This window comes from Microcaecilia unicolor, chromosome 11 (genome assembly GCF_901765095.1).
Source record: "Microcaecilia unicolor chromosome 11, aMicUni1.1, whole genome shotgun sequence".
NCBI classification, from domain to species: Eukaryota; Metazoa; Chordata; class Amphibia; order Gymnophiona; family Siphonopidae; genus Microcaecilia; species Microcaecilia unicolor.
This window is the reverse complement of record NC_044041.1, coordinates 207,582,612-207,601,063: the sequence shown is the minus strand read 5'-3', so window position 1 is coordinate 207,601,063 and position 18,452 is coordinate 207,582,612. Positions and strand designations below refer to the sequence as shown.

The 18,452-nt window shown below is 41.4% G+C and overlaps 1 protein-coding gene across 1 annotated transcript in view; it reads right to left on the bottom strand.

Annotated features, from left to right (window-relative positions):
* The window catches only part of MACF1 (microtubule actin crosslinking factor 1), a 303,837-nt gene that overhangs the window by 43,674 nt on the left and 241,711 nt on the right, over positions 1–18,452 (bottom strand). The window contains 10 exon segments of the mRNA XM_030220015.1: positions 1,726–1,854; positions 2,252–2,449; positions 4,925–5,080; positions 5,164–5,337; positions 5,504–5,605; positions 5,969–6,070; positions 6,165–6,287; positions 8,900–9,126; positions 9,565–9,796; positions 10,514–10,522. Of these exon segments, the coding sequence (XP_030075875.1) occupies positions 1,726–1,854; positions 2,252–2,449; positions 4,925–5,080; positions 5,164–5,337; positions 5,504–5,605; positions 5,969–6,070; positions 6,165–6,287; positions 8,900–9,126; positions 9,565–9,796; positions 10,514–10,522 (1,452 nt within the window).

Sequence of the window (18,452 nt, the reverse complement as noted above, 5' to 3'; positions counted from 1 at the left end):
ATCCACACACACATATGGAGTATGTCCATTTTTTGTACTTGCCCAGTGTTTTGCCACAGATTTTTCTTATCTTCCTTTCTCTTTTCAACGGTGTGTTTTTTTTACCAACATATGTTCAAAGAGATTGAAATACTATATAAAGTTGTGCTGTTCTGCTCCTTAACTATGTGCTCTTTTTTTTATCTGTGATATTGAATTTGTATGCATTAATTTTAATGTCACATTTGTTTCCTATCTTGATTTTTAAATTTTTAAACATTACAGATGTTATACACATGTGTATGCATATTTTAAAGTATCTAATACCCCCTTTTTTATATATTTATGTAAATAAATCAACTTCCTGTGTGTATATATATTTATAGCTTATCATTTCTTTTATAATGATTTAGATATATTTATCATCAATGTACCTTGCATATTTTATTTCTTTTTCTCTTTTACATATATGTTCGATTCTAGACCTCTGAAGCAGGCACTTGGCTGAAACATGGTACCGTGTCTGGTCCTTTCAAGAATAAAGTATTTTATCCTTCAATCGTCCTCCTGTTGTTTTTGGAAGAGCTCTGCTGGCTACTAATCCTGTGAGTAACTTTAAAGAATGACACGCCATGTGGAGGTGGCTGAGAAATGAAGATTATCTACTTGTCCTCAGAAAACACCTGATATTATTGGAGAGATGCTAATACAACAATTGATTTGTTTTATTTATTCCATTTACTACAATCCTACAGACAAAGTTGGAAAAGCTACCAAGGGTCAATTGTTGCAAAACAGCAAAAATCTTTACTGAAACCGAGAACTGTCTGTATCTCCTTCCGGGGGGGGGGGGGGGAGAGACTCGCCCAGAGGCAAGCGGGCCCCAGTCGTGGGTGGAGGGCATGCCAGATCAGGAGCTCGTGTACAGGTACAGGCGGGCCTGGGCAGTACTGAGACAGACCCTCAGGATTAAACCCAGGTGGGATTCCCGCTAAACCCGTTCCTGTGCAGCTTTCTATAGTCTGTAGCCACTCTCATTCACATGCTCTACAAAACAACTGGAGACACATCTCCTTGGCAAAATCATAACTCCTGAGTTACAGACACTCACTCCAAACTTCATGCAACATGACATGATTGACAGAGACATACGGCTGGAAACATATAAAAAGTGAGAGAAGATCATAAAACTTTGGAGTCATTGTGTTATCATTATGAAGCAAATTTGGGAGCAGATTGATTGCCTCAACCCCTTTTACGTGCAAGAAGCAGCTTAACCAAATACCAGTATTACAGCCAAAGCCTTAATATCTGGCCATAAATTCCTCTAGAGATCCACTGGCCATTACCCCAGAAACTAAGACCTGTGTTAATCTTTCATCATCATAAGAAATACCATCCAGGTTTCATCTCATTCAAAGGCCTGCAAGAAGGAGAAATGAATTCTTACCTGCTAATTTTCATTCCTTGAGTCTCTCCAGACCATTCCTGACTTGTTGAGAATGGTATAGAGAGATAAGGAAGAGTCATGCTTTTATTTTATTAATAACCAGATAACACGAGTCAAAGACATAATTCCTCTGGAACTTCTCCTTAATCTCATGAAACTAACCAAAAGCTTCTCTACTAAAACAAGAATACAAAGTACAAAACAATTTACTGAGAAGCCGCTTATTATACATAGAATCAAAAGGACATACAACACATTTGCAGACAGATATCCAAGCAATAAAAAGAACCCTTTACCATATGGGTAAGGAGCTGCTCCCGCGCAGTTTCTGGCAGCCCTCCAGTGGCTTTAGATACAGACAGCTGACTTTCCACCTTGCTCAGCCACTGAAGGAAGTCCTCAATTTCACTGTGGAAACCTTGGGCCTGTCAGGAGATCAAAAACTGTAAGAATAGTCTTAAAAGTTTTTCCTCTCATTTTATGCCTATAGATCCGATCCTATTGCCAGAAATTATAAAATGGTTTTGACAGATAACATGTAAGCATAAAATTAACCAATACATTTCAGTCACAAGATTTTTAACTTAAGCTGTAAGTATTGTCTGGCTTCAGAACAAGCACAGCGGATACCGTGGAGCTGCTCTCTGGCTGTTTCCTCAATATTACACAGATATCTTCAGCTGGCCTGCATTGTTGCCGTTGTCTGTAAAACCTGGACAACTGCAATAATCATGACACCAGCTGTGGAAGCCTAAGAGAAGATATAACTGGACTGTGTTAGTTCAGAATCCCCCTCCCCTCGAGAGGCCCCCGCATCCATACCTGTTGCAGTGCCCATTCCAGCTGCTGCTCTCGATCTTCAGTCTTCTGACACACAGATTCCCAGCACTGCTTCAAGTGTTGCAGCCTGTTCTTTAAACTGTTAGCATCATCTGTAGCATTGGACTGCAACAGTTCATTGCCAGCTCTGTTCACAGTCTCCACTGTTGTCTGGTGGGCTAGCACGTCATTCTTCAGCACCTACACAAGGGGGACATTCTTACTACCCTTCAATTGAGACCATCCCTGACCACCACTTTCCACTCCAAATCGTAAAATCGCTAGACCTCTACAACCAAATACAAAACTTGCCTTTGTTTCAATTTCACTTTCCTAAAACTCCTTGAATAGCAACACGAACTATAAATGTCCTCCCCACATTAGACAACCCTATAGTTAACTTCACCAAAACGTACATTGCAATGTAAGGAAATGTAAATTGTAAGCCACTTTGAACCAAAACTTGTTTTTGGATAACAGTGGAATACAAGAATGCATGCATGCATAAATAAATGAACGCCTGAAGTACAACATTTTATTTTCTGCTTCTACTCATTGTTCAAGAACCACTTTAAGCCTCATTTATTAAGGTTTTCTTTCATTATACTGCTCAGGTTGCATCTCTAACACAAGCCCCTTACAATGAATTTAAATTGTGGGTAGTAAATTTTGTTTTTAAGGGATAAAAAGGTACCAGCTTGAAGTTATCAGAAATCTCAACTTCCACTCCAGTAGCAATGGAAAATAGGAAGCAAGTTCAATAAAGCTCCAGACTGGCGAGATGGCAGGAAAGGTATTTTCAGCTTGGCCCGGTAGCAGTGCTTTGCCATGTAGGTGGTCCCCAGGGGATGCTGTGGAGGCAGCACTCACAGCCCCTTGGAAGCAAGAAGGAATCATGCTCCCTGTTAGTGGTGTCACATAGTGGCCGGCAGGGGCCGGTCAAACAGGGCTCACGCTCCCAGGGGCCCTGTGGCGGCCTTGGCATCTCCCTCCCACTCCCTCCTATTGCCATCTCCTCTCCTGTTTGGGGGAATGCACGGCGATCTAAGCTTTGCCTCTCCTCCCCCGAGTCGCAGGGTGCTCTCCCAGCACATATCTCAAGCCACCCTAGTGGTCTAGTGGATTCTTCGGGGCAGAAAAGATCCCTCGTCTTTCCTGCCTGATACCACATCGCTTTTTAGAAATGGCTGCAGAGACGTCCAGCGGTGGCCTTGCGAGGCTGATGTTGGAAGTCGCGGCAGCAGGAGGGTCAGTGGCAGCGGGCAGGAAAGACTGGCTCAGGGAGGAGGTCTGGAATATGTGGGAGGGAGGGGAGGGCACTGTTAAAAAAAACAAAAACAAGATAACTTATCTGTTTCCCCTTCCTTGCGCTTTCGGATCCATGTGCACTCAAAACAAGCAAGCAAACCTATGAGCTGCTGCATCCACGTTGTCTTTCTTTAGTGTTGGTGGAAGTTTTATGTAATCTCAGATTTTCAAACATGCCAGCTTGTGCATACGGATTTGTACACAGAGGAAGTATAACAACAGAATAACTTTTTATAGGTAGAGTAGTAATTTGTTATAAATCGTAATCAGTATGTCATTTGGAGAGGCTGGTTAAAGGGACATCCTAGTACCGTTATATTCATGCAGAGATTATTTTTCTCCTGGTAAAGAGCCACTAAACAGACATCATGTTATAAGAATCAGGTGCTTAACATTCAGAGTTTCTATCTATTTATTTACTTATTTATATCCCACATTAAACATGAATTAGGTTGAAACTTGGGAGCGCTTAAAATCTTTTTATTTTCTGTGCGTACATCAAAAGAAAAAAAGATGACACGTGGGACCTTGCTCCTTTTGCTTTGTGGAATGCAGTGGTATATTATAAAAATGCACTTGCCTTTTGTTTTAATTACTACTATTTCACAGAGAAGGTATTGAATAATGAGGGAAGGGTTTCCTTCATTCAGAACTATCCAGTCAGTCTAAATGTGCCAACATTGTCTAGTTCAGCACACTATTAACAGCCAAGTTCATACAAAGTTAATTATGTTCAGTGGAACATAGATCTGTTGGCTCAGGCTGCTTGCTATGTGAATATTCAATCACTGTTTTCATTATTGTTACCAAGTATTACATATTAAGGGGATTTGTTTTAATTCAATTATCCAGTCCTTACATGCACATGGTTTTGCTTTTTAAACCCAAAGGTTTCCTAGAATAGCACTGTGCTTATATGAGTTAGTTTTTCTGTACAAGTTTTGCTTGATTGGTCTTTATTTGAAATAAAAAAAATTTAGAACACAGGTGGGGGCGGGGGGCCCCATCAAACTGGTCTGCACAGGGCCCACACTTGCTAAGACTGACCCTGGTGGCTGCAGTTTGAGCTTTAGAAGAAGCTTTGGCACATGGTTTCCAGCCTCAGCTGCAACGACCAAACTAGGGACACTGGGGTAAAAAGCCCTGGCTGACTGTGAATGAAGGTGCCTACAGCAAGAATCCCAGCACTGAGCTGGAATAAAGGACGCAAAACACTCCTCAGACAATATTTTGAAGCTTGTTTAGCAAGTGATTTCAGCTACGTGCATAAACCTCCATTACCTGCCGATTCAAGAGAAATTATGCTGACAGGAAAAGCAGTTTTACATTTTTCATCTATTATAATGGTATAGAAAACTGAGGACTTACGTGGTGCTTTGCGAGTTCTACCTCAATGATCTTTGGATCTCCGCTGATTGGTTTTTGTGCATCTAGGAGTTCTTCTGTGTGGGTCAACCAGGTCAACACTTCGGCCAAAGCATGCTGGAACTGGCCAAGTGCCAGCAGTGCAGCTTCCAACCTGTGCTGTGGGACAAACGGTTAGAAAGTCAATATTAAGCAGATGAGAGACTGGTGAAGACAAGTGGAAAGATTGTGCTTAAGTCTACCTGTCTGTACAGAATCTTCTCGCCTAGGTTCTCCCAGAGATGTTTCAGCTCTGTCAGTGGTTCCTGAATTAGGTCTCTATCAGTCTCATCAATTGCTTTTTTCAGCATCAGTTCACCTTGGTGGTACAGTTTCTCCATCTCAATCTGCTGCTGGTAAACTTCCATTTTAAATTCCTAGCAAAAGTAATAACAAGTTACTAATGTGACTGACTTTGCTGCAGCCCACTTATGCCAAGTAATAAGCATCTCTTTCCACACAGTGTCTACCTCCATCCTTCATTCTTATTCCCACGCTATATCTGCTATCTCAAGGCCAACCTAAATTTGAAAAATAAAGTACCTTCATCTCGTTGAGTTGCTCTTTCACTGTATTGAGGTCCGTGCCAATAGCCGGCATGTCACACAGTTTAATGACAGCGTTATCCAGCCAGTCAAACATTGCCTGAATTGAAGACAAGACAGTCATGTCCCAACAGCACTGTAATCTACCAGTTTTAGATATTACGAGACAACATTGAACATCTGGAATATTATTTACCTGTAGTGTATCCTGATACTGCACTGCTTCCTCTTAGACATTACACAAGAGACAACATTGAACATCTGGAATATTATTTACCTGCAGTGTATCCTGATACTGCACTGCAGAGAGCACTGCTTCCTCTTAGACATTACACAAGAGACAACACTGAACATCTGGATTATTATTTACCTGCAGTGTATCCTGATACTGCACTGCAGAGAGCACTGCTTCCTCTTAGACATTACACAAGAGACAACACTGAACATCTGGATTATTATTTACCTGCAGTGTATCCTGATACTGCACTGCAGAGAGCATTGCTTCCTCAAGCTTCTTCAATCTTTCTGTCCAGGTTTTGTTCAGGTTCTCCCATGCATTATTCATCTGTATGGGACAGAAGAGGAATCTTGTACTAATGGGACGTACGTTGTCAATAAAAAAAAAAGTGCAGCATTGCAGACTGACAAGTTCTACTTACTTCATCAAGACTTTTCTTCACCTCAGGTTTCTCAGTTTCTCCACAAGCAAAAATCAAATCTGTTCCAAGAATGCGGATATATTCCAGCTCCTCATGGAGTCCATCAGCCTCCTCTTTTATAGTCTGAGGATACAGACAGAACAAAAGAAAAGATGAAACACCCCCCACTGTGGGAGAAGGTCATGTGAAGATGTGTTTAACATGTGAATACTACGGTTCTTCTGTTCTTTTTACCTGAGTGTGGCACATTTCAAATAATTAGGCCAATGTAAATATATTTGACCTGATACATGTTGTGAACCTGTCAAGGTGCCTTTTCAAGAAATAACAAAATCCTCTCCTCAGATTTTCTTCTACATCAAGTTGGTACAGTAGACAAATCAGATAATTTTAATTTGTGATACCTCAACTTCTTACAGGTTCCCTTTTTTTTGAATGATGCTAAAATGATTAAGGATTTGATTTATTGAGACTGCCTCCTGCCATAAGCATCACAGCAGTTCACAAAAATAAATCAAATACAATTTCAGCAGAACTAAGTTTGCAGATGTTAAGCTGCTCATAGTTAAGTATCACATCATTAAAGGAGAACTTTTGCAATAAAGGCGGGATATAAATGCAGTAAATTGTTTGACCCCTGACTTGCTGTGTGTTTGTGTAGATTGTTGTAAGCCACATTGGGCCTGCCCATGGGTGGGAAATTGTGGGATATAAATGCTGTAAATAAATAAATAAATAAATATGATGAAAACAGATCAAGTTACTAGCTTACACTTTTTAGAAAAGCTAAAGAGGCTGGGGCTCTTCAGGTTGGAGAAGAGATGACAGAGAAGATATGGTAAAAGTGATTAGCTTAGCAAGGTTTAGAAAAGGTTTGGACAAGTTCCTAAAAGAAAAGTCTGTAAGCCATTGTTAACATGGACTTGGGAAAATCCACTGCTTATTCCCGAGATAAGCAGCATAAAATCTGCTTTACTGTTCTGGGATCTTGTCAGGTGCTTGTAACCTGGATTGGCCACTGTTGGAAACAGGATACTGGGCTTGAAGGATTGTCGGTCTTTCCCAGTACGGCAATGCTAGAGATCTACAAAATCTTTAGTGGAGTGCAACAGGTAATGAGGGGCTGTACAGCGCTGCGTAACCCTAGTAGCGCTTTAGAAATGTTTAGTAGTAAACACAAATCAACTGTTTACTCTTTCAAAAAGTACAAACACCAGGGAACACACAATGAAGCTACACAGTAATATTATATTAAAACAAACAGGAGAGAATAATTTTTCACTGGTGAATAGCTGAGCTCTGGATCTTGTTGTGGAGGATTTGGTAAAAGCAGTTGAAAAAGGTTTGGATAAGTTCCTGGAGGAAAAGTGCAGGAACAGTTGTCAAGGTAGACCTGGTGAAAGCCACTGCTTATTCCTGGGGTCAGTAGCATGGAATCTTGCTACTTGGAATTTGGCCAGGTACCTGTGACCTGGATTGGTCAGAATTGGACGCAGTACCCAGTATGACAATTCTTATATTCTTATGTAAGACAATCAAATAAAAATTGGGTTTAACATGACATTTTACCCCTTACTTCCTACCAGAGGATATATGCAGTGGTCCAAGATGAATCATGAAGATGTCAGCAGCAAGGCAAGGAAAATGAGAGCAACATCCAGCTTTGCCCTTTTCACTCATCATTTTCATTTTCAAATGTTGTTAGCTTCAGTGCACACATCCACCGTGCTTTAATCCTTCGGCAAAACTAATTTATCTGAACATATTTCAGTCCGATTACATACTCTGAACATTAAGTAAGATGGTTCAACACCCCAGAAGATGGGTTGTGGCAATGTTATGGCTCAGACAGTATTGCTCTGCTTCAGTTGAAATACTGCAGACTGTGTGTTCTTTGCAAGGCAAGTCTGCTTATATTGTCAGGATCTGTTGACATATTTTACTTGTAAGTTGATGTGCTAGCTGGATTCTTCAAAATACCAAACTAGAAGTGTGATGTACCTATTGCTTTCCCTTTTACATAAGCTTCCTTTCTTTTTGTCTAAATATATTTTAATTCTTAAATTTTCACATTTCCTCTAAATTAAGATGTGCATATTTTTTTTATGACCATACCTTTAGTTTTTTTGATAAAGTTAGCTGTTGCACTATCCGTGCTGTATTCAAGCTTTCTATGCACCAACACACCACCTGCATGGGGCTGTAATGCACAGCAGCCCCTAAATACATTTACAACGGAGAAACTTTCAAAAACGTTTTACACTAAACATTTCCTCAGACCTTACTGATATTTCCTGACTAAATGCCTTAAGAGCTTACAGCCTGGATGCTGCTCAGCTGTTTTTCATTCAATTTAAAAAAGGAAAACAGAGTAAAAGCTAATTGCCAACATTTTCATTTCATTTTAGCTAGTTTCTTTTTTTTTAAGACTGAATTATGGATGGATATGAGAGGCTCACAAATGCAGCTAAAACCTTGATGGCTGGTGCTTTTAATTCAACCCCTTTCAAACTGGAATATTAAGCAACTGTCTAAATTCCACCATTGTTATGTACAGGGCCGTGGGAGATCTTTTTTGGTTGACCAATCTGCACCTCTGTTCCCAAGTTCTCTAATTGCTGATGCTGTGTTGGGCAAAATATTGGTGGTTCCATGGTTCCTGTGGCCCATCCCATCCCATATCGTTCTGTAGACAACACAGAAGTATACAAGCATAAAATGCAGGGCTCATTTACCTCTGCTGCTTCTATCTGCTGCTTGATAATGGAAGGGTCGATGCCTGGGCTCTCTAGGTCATGGACAATGTCCTGAGTGTCTCTAATGGTGGTCAGCAGGGCAGCCAGGTCACACCAGAACTTCTCTGCTAGCTCCAGCACATCGAGCAGTTTCATTTCACGCTCATTCGCCTGAGCTCTGATGTCTTCCCAGAAATACACCATCTGATCCAACTTTTCTTGGATTGCTGAGGGATAAAATAGAAGAATAAAATCTTTTGGTAACACAGTAATCTGCAGACAATGTGCATTTTCCAAGCACTCAAGCAATGTTCTTGTGTGCAAAAAGATCAGCATCTTTAAGGTGTGGAGGACATGGCTATAGGGACAGAAAAACAAATGTTAATAATGAACCTGCAGTGCCAATATTAGCTATGAAATTCACTCCCTACCATAATTAGATCATTAAAGGTGTATCTGCCTTTCAGAAAACAGCTGAAAACTTTTCTATTTAATAAACATGGCTGCTGAGTAGTTTTATAATTGTAAATTCCAGTATTGTCTTGGTGTTCAGTCTTTTGTTATCTGCACTGAACTGAAGAGGTATTGCAGAATACAAGATTCATGCGTTTTTAAACTGATATCACGTCTATGACTTTACATTTCTACAGGATAAGAAATTCTACCTTTTGCAGCCAGATCCTTGTCAGCTCCCTCTGATCTGCCTATCAACTCTTTGCCACGACGTCTCAGGGCCTCAAAGGACGGAAGCAGTTTCTCAAGCTCTATCAGGGCATTCTTGTTTTCACCAATACTTTCTTTTATTTTATCAACTTCAGCTGGGATCAGCAGAGGCATGTGCAAGCGGGATGCAAGGCTTTCCAGGGTCTCCAGCATTGGCTCAATCTTGTCATGAAACTGAAAAAATAAAGTTCACTAATCAGAACCCGACTGCAGTAAGAAGTCACCTGAAACTGAGAAAAGGGTAGCGAAGAGAGCGAGCAAGCATACACCCCAGCAAAGTGGAGACCTTAGAGAGACCGAATGAATTCAAGGAATAGGGAGGGGCCTCATGGTAAGAGGGATTACGTGGGGGCAAAGCTTAAATGACGACAGAAGCAAATCACATGAATCTGCAATGCAGGAAATTAGCAGCAGTAAAGGAAGAAGGAATACAAGAAAAAGAACTAAAAGCCATGCGTTAGAAACCCCAGAAAATAACAGCAATGATTGGTAAAAATCAAAATGCTGACAAATATTTGTAGAAAAGGAGAAAAGCGACTTTTCAAATTCTACTCCTGGCTCTTCATTTAATGGATCCTGTAACTCGGATAGAAGTTAATTCATGCACTAAGAGGGCGATTTTATAAGCTGTGCTTGAATAAACTTGAGCACATACGTTCCTGTTCACCACTCAGAAAAGTGTGCGTACTCTTGACTTGAAAATTACACCAGGGAATTCATGTTTTTACCAGCTCTCTGGCTTTTCAAAAGTAGGTACATAAACACCAGCTTGTTACCTGCATTTTTTTATAAATGCCTATTAACCTACAGTATATGATAAAGATAAAACACACTTATGAGAAGTACCAGTGTCTGGAAAGAAATAAGCTGACACAGAAATGTAATGCTTACCTCTATGTTCTGTAATGTAGGGTGAAGGTCAGCAAAACAGTGAAATGTGATGATGAAAGAAAGGACAGGTGCAGTCACCAAACAACACCACAATCCAAAGTGAAGGACAAGAGATGGAAAGAGGGAGGAAAAACTTAGTTAGTGTGTACATGAACCAGGAGAACCTGCCAACATGCAAACATAAAACACCCATGCCAGAAAACTGCCATAAATTTTGAGAACAAAAAAATTCCTAATCTCAATTTGGATTTTGTTTCATGGCCAAGAAAATAGTAACATAGTAGATGATGGCAGAGAAAGACCTGTACGGTCCATCCAGTCAGCCCAACAAGATAAATTCATATGTGCTACTTTTTGTGTAAACCTGACCTTGATTTGTATCTGCCATTTTCAGGTCACAGACCGTAGAAGTCTGCCCAGCACTAGCCCCGCCTGCCACCCAATCTCTGCTAAGCTTCTGAGGATCCATTCCTTCTGAACAGGATTCCTTTATGTTTATCCCACGCATTTTTTAATTCCATTACCGTTTTCATCTCCACCACCTCCCGCGGGAGGGCATTCCAAGTATCCATCACTCTCTCCGTGAAAAAATACTTCCTGACATTTTTCTTGAGTCTGCCCCCTTCAATCTCATTTCATGTCCTCTAGTTCTACTGCCTTCCCATTTACGGAAAAGGTTTGTTTGCGGATTAATAACTTTCAAATATTTGAACGTCTGTATCATATCACCCCTGTTTCTCCTTTCCTCCAGGGTATACATGTTCAGGTCAGCAAGTCTCTCCTCATAAGTCTTGTAATGCAAATCCCATACCATTCTTGTAGCTTTTCTTTGCACCGCTTCAATTCTTTTTACATCCTTAGCAAGATACGGCCTCCAAAACTGAACACAATATTCCAGTTGGGGCCTCACCAACGATTAAAACCTCTTTTCTTCTGCTGGTCACACCTCTCTCTATACAGCCTAGCAACCTTCTAGCTACGGCCTTGTCACACTGTTTCGTCGCCTTCAGATCCTCAGATACTATCACCCCAAGATCCCTCTCCCCATCTGTACATATCAGACTCTCACCACCTAACACATACGTCTCCCGAGGATTTCTACTCCCTAAGTGCATCACTTTGCATTTCTTCGCATTGAATTTAAAGTGCCAAGCCTTAGACCATTCTTCTAGCTTCTGCAGATCCTTTTTCATGCTTTCCACTCCCTCCTGGGTGTCCACTCTGTTACAAATCTTAGTATCATCCGCAAAAAGGCAAACTTTACCTTCTAACCCTTTGGCAATGTCACTCACAAATATATTGAACAGAATCGGACCCAGCACCAATCCCTGAGGCACTCCATTACTCACCTTTCCCTCATCCGAGTGAATTCCATTAACCACCACCCTCTGGCATCTGTCCATCAACCAGTTCCTAATCCAGTTCACCACGTCGGGTCGTATCTTCAGCCTGTCAAGTTTATTCAAGAGCCTCCTGTGGGGAACCGTGTCAAAAGCTTTGCTGAAATCTATGCAGATTACGTCTATAGCACATCCATGATTCGATTCTTTGGTCACCCAGTCAAAGAGTCAATGAGATTCGTTTGGCACGATTTACCTTTGGTAAAACCATGTTGTCTCTGATCTTGCAACTTATTGGCTTCCAGGAAATTCACTATCCTTTCCTTCAGCATTGCTTCCATTACTTTTCCAATAACCAAAGTTAGCAGTTGTGGCTGCTATTTCTAACATGCCAGGTATGATTGGGTTAATGTGTGTCTTTGCAGGCCCAATTCAGGCCCAGTCAACAACACTGCTAAGGTTGAAGATGAGGTCAGCACCTCAGAGGCACCGTCTCCAGGTTTCTTTTACTGCTACCCCCACCCTCGTACCTCAAAGAGGGACCATCTGCAGGTTTCTATCCCTACATCCTTAAAAAAGCAGCACTCTGGATTGGATTTTGGTCTGCACCATCAATGAAGTTAACTGAAAGTTTCAACTTTTCTATAATTTATTATTTACTGCCTTTTTGAAGGAATTCATTTCAGGCAGTGTATTTTCCCCTGGAGAAAACTCATATCCCAGGCCTTTCCAGCCTACTGCTGCTTGTTTGCACTGCCCTAGGACTGAATGATGCAGGATCTATTGCTGGCCTATCAGCTCTCTTTCTCTCTTGTATTTTTGCTTGTAAAATGCTCTGGTATTACTGCATGAGGTGCAGTACGTCAAATGCCAATAAACTAAACTTGTGTTGTACAGTGTTCCAGGTTTTGTTACAAAGGTTAGATCTAAGAACACAGGAATAGCCCCACTGGGTCAGACCAATGGTCCATCAAGCCCAGTATTCTGCTTCCAGCAGTGGCCAATCCAGGTCACAAGTACCTGGCAGAAACCCAAATAGCAGCAACATCCCATGCTACCAAACCCAGGGACAGCAGCGGCTTCCACCATGTCCATCTCAATAGTGGACTATGGACTTTTCCTCCAGGAACTTGTCCAAACATTTTCTAAACCCAGATACATTAGCTACTATTATCACATCCTCCCGGCAGTGAGTTCCAGACCTTAAATATTCTTTGTGTGAAAAAATATTTCCTCCTGTTTTAAAAGTATCTCAATGTAATTTCATTGAGCGTCCCTTGGTCTTTCTACTTTTTGAAAGAGTGAAAAGTCAATTCACTTTTACCCGTTCTACACCACTCAGGATTTTATAGACCTCGATCATATCCCCTCTCACCCATCTCTTTTCCAAGCTGAAGAGCCCTAACTTCTTTAGCCTTTCCTTATATAGAGCAGTCACAGTTTTGGTCGCTCTTCTTTGAACCTTTTCTAATTCCGCTATATCTTTTTCGAGATACGGTGACCAGAATTGAATGCAATACTCAAGGTGAGGTCGCACCATGGCGCGATACAGATGTATTACAATATTCTTGGTCTTATTTTGAACCCCTTTCCTAATCATTTCTAGCATCCTGTTTGCTTTTTTGTCCGACGTCGCACACTGAGCAGATTTCAGATATTTTTTTCTTGAGTGTCGACTCCTAAGGTGGACTCTAGCATCAGCTAACTATGATTCGGATTATTCTTCCCAATGGCCATTACTTTGCATTTGTCCACATTAAATTTCATCTGCCATTTGGATGCCCAGTCTTCCTGTTTCTTAAAGTATTCCTGCAATTTTTCACAATCCGCATGCATTTTTACAACTTTGAATAGTTTTGTATCATCTGCAGATTTAATCACGTCACTCGTGGTTACGTTTTCGAGATCATTTATAAGTATGTTAAACGGTACCAGTCCCAGAACAGATCCCCGTGGTATTCTACTATTCACCCTCCAACACTGAGAAAAATGTCCATTTAACCCTACCCTCTGTTCCAGTAACCAATTCTTAATACATAGAAGGACACTGCCTCCTATCCCATGACTCCTATTTTCTCAGGAGACCCATGAGGAACTTCTGTCAAAAGCGTTCTGAAAATCCAGATACACTACATCAACCGGCTTACCTTTATCTACATGTTTATTTACGCCTTCAAAGAAATGAAGCAAATTGGTGAGGCCAAGACTTCCCTTGGCTGAACCCATGCTGACTCTGTCCCATTAAACCATGTTTGTCTACGTATTCCATAATTTTATTCTTCATAATAGTTTCCATTATTTTCCCCGGAACTGAAGTCAGGCTTACCGGTCTGTAATTGCCCAGATCACCCCAGAACCTTTTTTAACAATCAGCATTACATTGGCCACCCACTAATCTTCAGGTATATGGATGATTTTAACAACAGGTTACAGATCACTAACAACAGATCAGCAATTTCATGTTTGAGTTCTTTCAGTACCCTGGGGTGTATGGATCTGGTCCAGGTTATTTATCACTCTTTATCTTGTCAGTCTGGCTCAGTACATCTTCCAGGTTGACAGAGATTTCTTTCAGTTCCTCTGTATCGTCACCCTTGAAAACCATTTCCAGTACAGGTACATAAGTATGGCCATACTGGGCCAGAGCGAAGGTCCATCAAGCCCAGCATCCTGTTTCCAACAGTGGCCAATCCAGGTTACATGATCCCAGAACAATACATTTTATGCTGCTTATCCTAGAAATAAGCAGTGGATTTTCCCCATTTTAATAATGGCTTATGGACTTTTCTTTTAGGAAGCTGCCCAAACCTTTTTTAAACCCCACTAAGCTAACTGCTTTTACTACATTCTCTGGCAACGAATTCCAGAGTTTAATTACACATTGAGTGAAGAAATATTTTCTCCAATTCGTTTTAAATGTACTACTTTGTAGCTTCATTGACTGCCCCCTACTCCTAGTATTTTTGGAAAGAATAAACAAATGATTCACGTCTACCTGTTCCATTCCACTCATTATTTTATAGACCTCTATCATAACTCCCCTCAGCCGTCTTTTTCTCTAAGCAGAAAAGGCCTAACTGCTTTAGCTTTTCCTCGAAAGTCGTCCCTTCTCTGCACCTTTTCTAACTCCACTATATCTTTTTTGAGATGCGGTGACCAGAATTGCACACAATATTCGAGCTGCGGTCAAACCATGGAGAGATACAAAGACATTATAACGTCCTGATTTTTGTCTTACGTCTTCTTCTGTAAAAACTGAAGTAAAGAATTACTCACTCTCTACTACTACTTATAATTTCTATAGCGCTACTAGACATACGCAGCAGCGCTGTACACTTGAACATGAATAGACAGTCCCTGCCTTCTCCTCCCTAAGTGCTCCTTTATGATCTAACGCTCTCACAGGCTGTCTGCTTCTGATGTACCTGAAAAAGGTGTTACTGTAAGGTTTTGTTTCCATGGCAAATTTTCTTCATATTCTCTTTTAGTCTTTTTATCAGTGCTTTGCATCTAGCTTGACTCTGCTTGTTGCTTCTTCATTCAGATTCTTTTCCCATTCTTTGAAGAATGCTCTTTTGGATCTAATAGCCTTTTTCACTTCATCTTTTAACCACACTGGCTGTCATTTGCTCTTTTTTCCACCTTTGCTAATACGTGGAATACATCTGGTCTGGGCTTCCATGATGGCAATTTTAAACAATGCACAGGGAAGGAGTAGTATAACCAGCAGGGCTCTTCCGTAAAGATAACAGCAGGAAAATTAATTAGGAAAAGTAGTACAAAGCCAAAGTACTGCTGTATTTGTGAGTCTCGCATTGACTCCCATTTCCTTTGGAACTGCATCTTTTTCAAGACAGTTTTCCAAGTGACTATCATTGGCTACATCTTCAGTGACATTTTCAGACAGACCCCTGAAGCAGGCTTGTTTGCCGAATCACAGTGCTGTGTCGGGTCTTTTGAAGAATAAAAGCTTTACTTTTCCTAATTAATTGTCCTGCTGTTATCTTTATGGACGAGCCTTGCTGTGCGTTCCTGTACGTAGTGCATCACGGTCCTCTGCTTTGGCAGTGTTCCCTTATTTTTAAACAACGACCACGCCTGATATAAAGTGCTACCCTTCCCAGCCAACCCTTTCACCAAAATTGCCTGCCTAAAGACCAAGAATCCAAATCCTGATGTTTTACTCAGAAAAAGAATGTTTGGTGCCGATAAGGGGTCACCAGTTGTAGATTTGGTATAGCATAGCTGAATCATACAGAAGAATATGTAAAAATCTTCCATGCTTCCTCAGCGTACAAGCTGGTAAATAAACCCTAATAAATAAATAAATAAGTCACTAGTCGTATAACTACTTCTCATGCAGCAAAAAAAGAAGCACATGGCTATAATACAGAGCAAATATGAGAATCAATGACACTGGAATCTCATCATAGCTTTGAGAACAGTGCTCACATGGCCATTGGCAGAGTTGGCCTTTAGAGATGTGCTTTCTACCCTACGAGGTTCTGCTTGTCGAGACCCACCAGTACTGATAGCTGGAGCAATGGAAACCATCAATTCATGTAACAGTCAGGGCTGCCCTGTGCGGTCTTTTGTCACTGTTACAAGCTGCTACTTCTGCAAGTACTTAGGTTCAACACTGTGAATGAAGAGGACCTTAAGGACTTATTGAGATTCTTTCCTACACTACTGGTAACAGTTGGAGTGGTATTAAACAGGCCCTATTTGTAGAGTAATTTTGTTGAAATATCTTCTTCCCCAATCCCAGTCAGGGACCTCTGCTGTTCTTTTAAAACCATCTTAGGACCCTCAGTTACCTTCCTCGGTGGTTTCTTTAACCCAAGGATGCTAACTTTGGAGGAAATGCCTGACTGAGGCAGTGTCTTGGTAGTGCCAAGCTGTTTCCAGAAACTAGACTCCTCAGTAGCCAGACAGTTCAAATCTTTCAAAGCTGACTGGAGACCAGTAGGACCCCTGATTATAAAGGAGAAATTAGATCTTACTGGCTAATTTTCTTTCCTTTGATCCACTACACTGGTCCAGATGATGGGTATGTGCTCTCCTGCCAGCAGGTGGCGACTAAGAACTACTGGTTCTATAACCTCACCCAATATGGCTCCTGTGCAGCCCTAAACCAGGCAGTATTTCTATTGACAAAGCAAGATGGACAAAACCCTGAAAACAATCCCAGGTGCAAGAAAACAACCAAGACTAAACCAAAATCATTCAAAACTAGAAATATTGCTGACCTTCAAGGACCAGGAACATTCAATAACATTCAGTATTCTACCACTGTTACTTCCCTTCTGTACAAGTGTAATTTTGGTTGCCTGATACACAGGTGGGTTCTGGACTGGTCTGGAGGTACTCAAGAAAATTAGCACATAATAACTAATTTTTCTCTCCTTATGATCCCTCCAGAGCAGTCTAGATGAGTGGGAAGTACTCAACAATGGCAGGATGCAGTTAATCCAGCTGGCAAAACTCTACAACCAAAGGCCATGAGACTGTATGTCCAGTCAATAGTGATGACCACATGGCTGCTAGCAAATGTCCTGTGGAGGAATCAAACTATATACCACCCAGGAGTGCTTTTAACTCAGTAGCTGCCTCCTTGATTCATTTAGCTACTGTAGCTTTTGAGGCTGCTTTGCCTTTTCTCAGGCCTCTGAACACCACAAAGTCCACTTTAAGTAACACCAAAAAGTTCTCTGCATATCCAGACAATGTACTTATCTTCCTTCTGTGGTGTCGTCCTCACCAGCAAATACCGGAAACAGAATGGACTAGTTAATGTGGAAGGGAGGTTTTTGGCAGAAAGGATGAACAGGATGTAAAACAACCCTCTCCTGGGACATCACCAGAAATGGTTACTGACAGGAAAAAGCCTGCAACTCCAAAATCCTCCTACTTGTGGAACCACCCATTTAAGAGGTTCAAAAACATATGGAGCAAGGATGATAAAACCAGGTTCAAATCCCAGGGAGGAACCACCCTTCTCAACAGGGGCTTATATGCTTCACATCTTTCAGGAAATGAGAGATGTCCAGTTGAAGTGCCAAGGAATGACCTTGCACCATCCCCCTAAAACATACTATTGCCGTCTAGTGTACTTGAAGAGATTAATGCGAGACTTTTGTCCAGTACATCACCGACCAATGCTTGAAGTGGACCAACCTCACTGTTGCCACATCAGGCCTCAAAAATTCTCCAGACTTTGATACAGGCTAAAGAAGCGGAGGTCTTCCTTACCCTACTAAGCTGTTTCAACAATTGGCTATCAAAATCTGGGTTCGGTGACTTGGGCCCCCCTCCTGGCGGTGATAACTTCCTCTCCTGTAGCTCGGGCATCTTCTGCCACTGCCCATGCAGTACCTCTTTGATCTTTCTCTCTGCCCTCCCCCCCCCCAATCCGCACCTCCTTGTCTTCTGCAGCAATTAATTTTGTTTAAGCAGTGCTGGCACACGTAGCAGGAACAGGTTGCTTCAACCAATCCTGGGGGACTTCCTTCAGCCCTCGGGGGCAGCTGAAGCAGCCTGCTCTTGTTGATGTGTGTCAGAACCGCTTAATAAAATTAATCGTGGCAGGTGCGGAGGGA